The sequence below is a fragment of the Nanorana parkeri genome, unplaced genomic scaffold (assembly GCF_000935625.1).
Source record: "Nanorana parkeri isolate BGI_ZX_2015 unplaced genomic scaffold, ASM93562v1 scaffold832, whole genome shotgun sequence".
NCBI lineage: Eukaryota > Metazoa > Chordata > Amphibia > Anura > Dicroglossidae > Nanorana > Nanorana parkeri.
In genome coordinates, this window is record NW_017307100.1 from 484,481 (window position 1) to 493,917 (window position 9,437).

At 41.0% G+C, this 9,437-nt stretch overlaps 1 protein-coding gene across 1 annotated transcript in view; it reads right to left on the bottom strand.

The window, feature by feature from the left end:
* Positions 1-7,164, bottom strand: part of GSG1 (germ cell associated 1) — a 62,952-nt gene extending 55,788 nt beyond the window's left edge. The window contains exons 1-2 of the mRNA XM_018565314.1: positions 6,837-7,164; positions 5,204-5,516 (exon numbers count right to left, since the gene is read on the bottom strand). Coding sequence (XP_018420816.1) covers positions 5,204-5,516; positions 6,837-6,893 — 370 coding nt within the window. The 5' untranslated portion in view covers positions 6,894-7,164. The remainder of the gene's footprint in view (positions 1-5,203; positions 5,517-6,836) is intronic.
* Between the last annotated feature and the right edge of the window lie 2,273 nt (positions 7,165-9,437).

Here is a 9,437-nt window from a genome sequence, read left to right on the forward strand (position 1 = left end):
AAGTAAGGAACGCACATAGGGCAAAAGTAAGGAACGCACATAGGGCAAAAGTAAGGAACGCACAGAGGGCAAAAGTAAGGAACGCACAGAGGGCAAAAGTAAGGAACGCACAGAGGGCAGAAGTAAGGAACGCACAGAGGGCAGAAGTAAGGAACGCACAGAAGGCAGAATAAAAAAGTTCAGTAGTAAAGAACGCAATAAATCCTGGTTTCCTATCACACAGTATGGGGTGGCATGGCATGAGTTGTATGTGACAGCAGTCTGGCATTTAGAAGCATTTGCTCACTGGTACTGGGCAACTGGATTTTTTACATAGAACATTTTTAGCAGCCGATGTAAACAATGAGGGCCCAGTCACACTATAAAAAGTGCGTTGCAGTGCATTCAGCTTCTAGAACGCAACTCGGCCAGCTCACTTTGTTTTGGGGTGGAGGGGGCGTGACGGTGCATTGAAGTCAATAGCACCGCAGCCACGTCGCCCGCCCGCAGAGCAATCCCCAGCACCCAAACGCGTGCCAAATTAGTGCCTGCATTGTGATCTGCAAAAAAGTAGCTCATGCAGCATTTTTGCAGATTGCACTGGACCAATACACGAGAACTAATATTCCATGCGTTTGGGTGCTGGCGATTGCATGGCGGGGGGTGGCTGTTGTGCTATTGACTTCATGGCACCGCCAAGCCCCCCTCCCATCCCAAAACAAAGTAGAAATGTGCGATTCGTTTCGTTACGAATCGAAATTCGTACGTATTTTCCTGAAATTCGTAGATTCGTAAGCATACGAAATCCGAATGGCAGTTTCTGAATTTATATCCGAAATACGAAATTCCGTTAACGAATTTCGGATCCGAATTTCTTTGAAACAGGAACTAATATTACCCCTGTAAATGAGGTTGAACAACATGACAAGATTTTTTTTTTTAATCCGAAATACGGATCCGCTGCTGCTGAGAGTTGCATTACAATACACAGGCAGGAAATACGAAATTCCGTTGACGTATTTTCGTTCCGTTACAAACATTCCTTATATATTGAAGTTAAAAAGCAAAGTACATTTATATTGGAGTTGATGGTATTTTTTTTTTAAGTCCGAAATACGAAATTCGATTTTGATTGACCAATCAGAGGTTCTCTTCTGCTGCTGAGAGTTGCTTTACAAATATAGGCAGGAAATATGAAATTCCGTTGACGTATTTTCATTCCGTTACGAACATTCGTTATATTGACGGTAAAAAGCAAAGTACATTTATATTGGAGTTGATGGTATTTTTTTTTTAAGTCCGAAATACGAAATTCGGATACGGAATCCGTTAACGGAATTCGTATTTCGGATAAAAAAACAACTACCACATTGACTCCAATATTAACAAAGGTATTTTTGCTTTTTTAACTTCATCATAACGAATTTTCGTAAAGTTACAAAAATGTCAGGTGAGGTGAATCTGCAGAGGCAAATTAGGCGGCCGCGAGGCCCTCGTAAGCGCGAGGCCTTAGGAGATTAGAGAGCCTAATTAGAGAGCCGCCTCTGCCTAACCACTATTAGTTTTTAGAGAAAAAAATAAAATGTTAGCTTTTAGTTTTAGACTGAAAAGTACAGAAATATTTCTGAAATCCTAGAGATGTGAGGTGTTTCCAAATAATTGATAATATGAAGAATACTATTATGGAGTGTTTCAAAATAAAGGACAAATAAATGAATTTATTTTAATGCATTTTTTTAACAAAAATATTAGTAATCAAAACTGGGGAAAAAGTGTTTTCTTTAAGTTTTTTTCCTCTTTTTTTTATATGTTATTTATCCTAAGTGAGGTGTTAGGTGCACATATGTAATATAAATATATTTCCCTATCTGACCCCTAAAAAAACAATATAAAATGTGTGGGTGCACTTCGTAAAAAAGTATATTACTGCCGTGGAAGAATCACACAGCAAAAATGTAAAAAGTGCTTCAGTCATTGACGAGTTATGAAGGGGTTAAACTGGAGAGGCCCCTTTAACCACCTGCTGTCCGGCTGTTGTAATTAAACGGCCGGACAGCGGCTTTTTGAGGATGGGTGGGCGTCTTTAGACGTCCCATCCCGTTCCGCTCGTGCCGGCCGCTAGGCGGCGTGCACGAAGGGAAATCAGCTTTCTTTGTAAACAGCCAGCGATGGCTGTTTACATACAAGCGTTCACATACGCAGCCGGTGCTGGCGATCCCGGGCTCCGCTGCTCCCGGTGTGAGCCCGGGACCAGCACAGCAGCTCTGCTGCCGGAGATCGAACGGAGCTCAGTACACGAGCTCCGTTTGATCTCCTCCTCCTCTTCGGAATGCAGGCAGTGATGTGTATTACATCACTGCCTGCATTCCTCTGTCACTCTCCGGTACAGAAACCGGAGAGAAGCTGATGTCTCCATAAAGAGGACCTGTCACTGCAAATTGGCTATCACATAGGGAGCTTGTTTGCTCCCTATGTGATAGCAATAAAGTTAAGTGGAAAAAAAAAGTTTACATTTTTTTTTAAAAACATTTAAAGTCACATATCAAAGCAATAAAAAAAAAATGAAAGGCCCCCCGCCCCCACATGCACACGCAAACATGCGTCGAGTCCGCCTACGTGCAAAAACGACAATTACATCCATTGCACCGCACATGTTACATATCGCCGTGAACGTCGGAGTGAGAGCAGTAATTCTAGGGCCATCAATCACTGATAACACTAAACTGATGAGCGGTAAAAGCTTTTAAAGCGTCGGCTATGGTCAATTTTGGGTATGGTAGTTTTTTGCGATTTAGCGGGTGCGCGCAATTTTAAAGCTTGACATGTTTGGTGTCTATTTACCCGACGTGACCCCGTCTTTTATATTTTACCAAAAAATTGGGTAATAATAAATGTTTTATAACATAACGTAGGAAGAACAGGTTTTTTTCAAAATTTTTGGTACTTTTTTCATTATATAGTAAAAAAAAGAAACCCGTAGTGGTGATTTAATACCACCAAAAGAAAGCTCTATCTGTCCCAAAAAAAACGGTATAAAATGTATTTCAGTACCGCGTTGCATGACGGAATAAATGTCAGTCAAAGTACCGCAGCGCTGAATACTGAAAAATGGCCTGGACAGGAAGGGGCTACCCCGGTCAGCAAGTGGTAATTAAAAAATGATTTGAGTGTATTATTTCACCACAAAAGTCAGCAAAATATTTTACTGGCCAATTTTAATGAGGAAATCACAGCTAGAGTACCTTATTTCAGAAAGATAATAGCCAGTAGCAGGAGATGATAATGCTTATGGTATAATAATGCTTTTGGGACCAAATTCATTTAAAAAAATTGTTAGCATCAGCTATGTGAGTTTGGTACTAATTGCTGATCCAAGACTTTTTTTCATGCTTATAAAGGTGAGCAGGTTAACTGTATCCGGGGACAGGCTATTTTTTTTTCTGTCACAAAACCACACACTGCACTAAATGTCCTCTCTGAGAGCAAAATGTCCAATAGGCAGTCCAGCAACTTGAATGCATACTGGGCAAGCACCAGCCAGTGGTCCATCATCAACCCCTAAAAGTCCATGGGGTGTTCACATTCACCCCTTAAGCCCATATAATAATAAGAGTTCATATAGTTAAGGCATTGCCTGTGACTTTACTACGAAAGACCTGGCCAATGCCTAGTAAAGAGGGACTTTAAAGCCTCACTTAGACAGCCACCACCACTACCAATCCTCCTTTACCTAACCAGATGATCCAAGCCATGTTGGCCATGTTAAACATTGAGAGGATCCTCCACAGCACCCCTTTAAGGATTGGATCTGCCATTTTCCCCTTGCAACATGGATCCAAAATGGTGGACAACTAGTAATGGTCTTCTCTCCTTGATGGCTCGAATCTCCGGTAGCAGAGGAACTGAAGTCCTTGGTGCTGCTGAGGACAGTGGTGTCCTATATGATCTCACCCCACCAACATACTGCTCTCGGGGTTTGGGAGGAGTAAAACGTACCTCTGGAAGCATGCCTCCAACCCTCCTTCCTGCCTCCTGCTGTTACACAAGGATGGAGTCATTTATGAAAGGATCCTTCTGACTCCAACACAGCAGGAAGTTCTTCTCTTCCTCTAGTTGCTGTACCTTCAGTGCCTAGTCTGCTACACCAAGCAGTATGTGCTCCAGCAGGAACACCAAAGGAATTGTGTAACTGATCCCCACTTCATCACGGCTCACCATTTTAGTAATCTATTCGAATAGCGACAAGACGGTACCACGCCTTCAGAATCAGAAGCCTTCTGATGTGGTCCTTATGCCATACTCAGACAAATACTTATCAATGGCCTGCTATTGCAAGTGGAGCTGCTGCAGCATGGCCAACTTTGAGTTCCAGCAGGTGGGCATACCACATATTAGGAAGGTGGCAGACATCTTTGTTGCTGCAGAATTCTGGCTGCGGATCAATACCATTTGGTATGTGCATGTGGTATCCAAAATGCCTGGATTTACAGGGGCTGCAAATCACTACAGGGGACTGCAGATGTGTTAAAAATGCAAAAGAATGCTGAGCTCTGCAGAGCAGACATGGTTATTGCAGTGGCCGTCACCTGTGGAGCAGTGCCAACTGGGGGAATTGGGTGTCTGTTCCCCCCACTCCGCTGCCAGCTTCCCCTAGACAACATCCTGCCTTGCTGGTGTTGTGCCTCTCTTCTACAATCTCTGGCACCCAGATACTATATGCCACATCATCATGCTCTCCTTCCTCATTGCTTAAACCCACTTGGCAGTACAACACAATTCACAGTAAGTAAGCAAAATACAGCACGGGGGGGGTACCCTCCACAGTCCACACCTGGTGGCCTTCCACACTCACAATGTGGTTGGCTACATAGTCCTCACAATTTAGCACTGTATAGCACTGCATATAGCAGTGAATAGCAGTAATTATCCCTCCCTGAAAATACTCTGTCAATTGTCACTATCTACTAATCTCCTCATACACTGGCAAAAGGCTGCTGGAAAGCTGACGTTCATATGGAGGAGGCTGGCACATTTGAGAACCCCCATTATTGGCCGTCCTGGATTTTCTTCCCATTGTGTGCACAGTAGCTTTTCATACACCTCTATAGGACTGTCAGTAAAGCATCTCCTACCTTAATAGAAAGTCCCACAGACCAACATTAAACATCATACAAAGTCTAAATGTTGGTTAACTGTTCACACTAAAAACAAACTGTTTTCTCACCTGTACCTAGGATGTTCTCCTCACAAGAATACCAGATGCCGGTATGAAAATAGCGGAAAGCAAATCTGTCATCTCCAGTCTCCCAGCTATACTGGACCACGTCTTGCCCAGATGCATTGACGCTCTCCATGGCTATTGGAACAACTATGCATTTGGTAGCCTTACCATTCCCACAAAGAGGCTTTGGGACTTTCTGGGTACCTTCACACCAATAGCTACTAAGTAGGGCTGTGGTGGAGAGTGTAAGGGATACCAAGTTGAAGCTCACAGCCATGACAGCACGACGCCAATGAACAACTTCTTTGAGTTCAATCTAGAATAAAAAAAAATAACAGTAATGGGCTTAAATTAAATAAAAGAGTCATCAACTGTATACATTTGTCAATCTGGTCCCCCAACGTAAAATACAGTCAAATGTAAACAGTATATTAAAATATACAAGGTATGCTGCTTTCTGGGGGGGGGGTTGCAATAGCAGAGAGTCAAGCGACAACTGGACTGGAAAGTTTAAATCAGCGTGAGGAACTGAGTGCAGTGAGAACTATCAAGGCCCTGCCTGCTCCAAACCTCAAGAGGTCAAAGAAATTTGTTTCAGGAGAGCCCGTTACCTTCACTAGTTTTTTCACCATTCAGACCCAGAAGGAAAGTGTTTTGTTACATTCCTATGGCTCTGCTAGTTTGCAGGCCACTGCCATGTTCTTCAAAGCCTGTGTGGACTTGATGGCTCTTCTCCCCTTGTTATCCATATGACCTTTGCGAGTGCAATTTTTATATAAAAATAAAACTCTACCAATTACAACACTATGCTGGTTTGCACTGTTCTTTTTGCTTTTATGTTTACAGTTCCCTTGGCGTTTCAACACATCTTCTGTTGAGTAGACTGCAACCTCAAGTTTTATTTGTATATCATCTATTTATGCCTGAGACTAAGTCTGTTACTTCAAGGTTTTTTAAACACTTTTATGTATATTTATCCATTTACTACTTTTCTATCTCTACATGGAATCAGGTTTTACTGATGTTAGGATTTGATACATATTCCCTCAAATCTATAGCCTAGCTATGTTATCAGCGCACCATGTATTTTTCTTTTTTCTTTATAAATGAAAAAGAGTTTAGAGTTTAATGGATATACAGGAAACATTACATAAGTAGAACTTCAATACAAATGTTTGTGAGTGAATGGGTATAGTTTATTGCATGCAGAAAATTCAAAGTATTATTTCGGAGACATGTCGACCCAAATATTACAATCCCCATGAAAAAGGAATATATTTTGCAACTGGTATATGTTAATGTTATGCATTTTCCTTCAGAATTCTAGAATTAGCCTAAACAAACTCTAAATTAACATAAATGCAACAACAATCTGTACATCCTATTTAAATTAAAACTAATCAATAGAATGCTCCTGGATATAAAAATATTGCAAATATAAATGTTAAAGTAAAATAACCACAAAGTGACCAAAACCAATAATAGTAAATACAAAATACTTTGTATGTGTATTGTATAAGTGAAATATCTGTTAAAAGACTGTGCTATAAAGATGTATATAACCCACAGTTTGTAAAACGTCACTTATACTACAGGATATATATTAGTATAAATGTGGTGATAAATATACACTTACTGATGTTGCCTTCTGTAGGAATCTTGCAGATGAGGTAATTTCTAAAGGAAGATTCATGATATTCCAGTATATGATGGCACGTCCAATATTTTCTATGTGTATCACAGAATAAGAAATTGTGTGCACAAAGCTTTGAAGTAAACAAACTGCTTATAATTCTGTTGCTTTGGCTATCTAATCCCAGTGCCCACAGAACAACCCGACTCATTGCTGTGAAATCACCAACATCTGCTGCAGAGTAATGGAGGTTCCTAATCCAAAACACAATCAGGTCCCAGCTGTACTCATCTAAACCCTTCTCATTCACTCTTAGCACTAATCTTTTACATAGTCCTTGTTGAACTATTCATATTTTTTTGCAATAATGGCAGAGAACATCTAAAATATCTGCAGATCAGACAGTATTGAGTTTTAGATGAAAATATGTTATTACATTTACTATAAAAAGTCAAGTGAAGTTTTTAAGTAATAAGACTAAAGTATATTAATGAAACCCTGAATCTTTTTGGTGAATCAGGCAACTATGGAAGGCAATGATGCATTTTATGTAACACATTCAAAATTAAAACACCCTTTGTTTCATTACTACCGGTATATTAATTTATATAGCAATCATTCATTTATATATACAGTACATTAAACATAGAACCATTCATGTTGGTATCTGCCTTGTAAGGGGCTTAATATCAGATGCCAATTACACATTCTTAGAGAAACACACATACAGCATACTCACTCTATAGCCAGTCTAGGTTGGAAGCCATTTATCATAGAATTATGTTTTTGGATTATGTAAGCATACTGCAACAAACTCCATGCAAGTAAAGTCCTTAGTGGGGAAAAAACTGGGTCATAATTTCTCCTGTAAATAATGCCACTAAAATTGTGTTTCTATTACAAAGCATAGCATCATTTACAAATAAAATAAAGGCTTTCTTTCACATTTTGTGCTGTTTTTAAATGTGTATATTAAAAAATTAAGGAACAAAGGAATGAAAATGAAGAAGTTTAAATAATAATGGTTAAAAAAAACAGGAATGAAAAAAAATAAGCAGCCAAATAATCGCTTAGAAAAGAAGGGGGAGGCCGTAGTTAATTAGGGTTAACTAAGTGGTTAAATTTGAAAAGTTTATTTTTATTATATTATTATATTTTAACTTCCAAAGTGTCTTTGCTTTAACTGACATAATATGCAGATCAAGGGTCACCTCTTTGATTTGCTATGAATGGAGAACAGAAGTTACAATGAAGCAATGATTCATCATAACTCTTTCTAACACTTCTGCGAGTGTCAGTTTACACAACAGCAGAAAAACCTGCACCTGTGAAAATAAAACAAGTCTGGGCAGTCAAAACGACAGTGGGGAATTGTTGGTAAATGTTGCAGAAGAGCTGCGGGGGAGGAGGGGCTGGGTGTACTACACGTATCAAGTATTTGAATTAAGTTTTTTGGGTGTGTGCGCATGCCTAAAGTCCACAAATGGTTAAAGGAGAACTATGAGGTGAGTGATTTTCAGTCAACCTCATAGTTCGAGCAGACGTGTGACAATTAAACTATCACACGTCGGCTCAATAGATCGGGAAGTGAGCATACCGTCGCTCGCTCACTTCTCGATCATGTCCCTGCGGAGAGCCGTGACTGTCACACACGGCTCCCTGCAGGGATTCCCATCATTGGAACTAAGGGGCCAAGCCCAACCCCTGAAAAACAACCCCACACCATAATCCCCCCTCCACCAAACTTTACACTTGGCACAATGCAGCCAGGCAAGTACCGTTCTCCTGGCAACCACCAAACCCAGACACATCCATCAGATTGCCAGACAGAGAAGCGTGATTAATCACTCCAGAGAACACGTCTCCACTTCTCTAGAGTCCAGTGGTGGCATGCTTTACACCACTGCATCCGACGCTTTGCATTGCACTTGGTGATGTAAGGCTTGGATGCAGCTGCTCGGCCATGGAAACCCATTCCATGAAGCTCTCTACGCACTTTTGTTGTGCCAATCTGAAGGCCACACGAAGTTTGGAGGTCTGTAGCTATTGACCCTGCAGACAGTTTGCGACGTCTGCGCACTGTGCGCTTCAGCATGCGTGACCCCGCTCTGTCATTTTACATGTCCTACCACTCCGTGGCTGAGTTGCTATTGTTCCCAGTTGCTTCTACTTTGTTATAATACCACTAACAGTTGACTGTGGAATATTTAGTAGCAAGGAAATTTCACGGATGAACTTATTGCACAGGTGGCAGCCTATCACGGTACCACACTTGAATTCACTGAGCTCCTGAGAGCGACCCATTCTTTCACAAATGTGTGTAGAAGTGTCTGCATGCCTAGGTGCTTGATTTTATACACCTGTGGCCATGGAGGTGATTGGAACACCTGAATCCAATGAATTGGTGGAGTGTCCCAATACTTTTGGCAATATAGTGTATATGTAGCTATAGGCAATAGCTACAACTTAAATACACTACGCTTTATATAGCCTGGCACCGTGTGATCGACGGTGCCCACACCATCTTTTTCTGCTGACCTGAGGAGGTGTCCACCTGGTTGGAACAGCGGAACTAATAAACGCTATGGTGCCTGCTTTATGCTT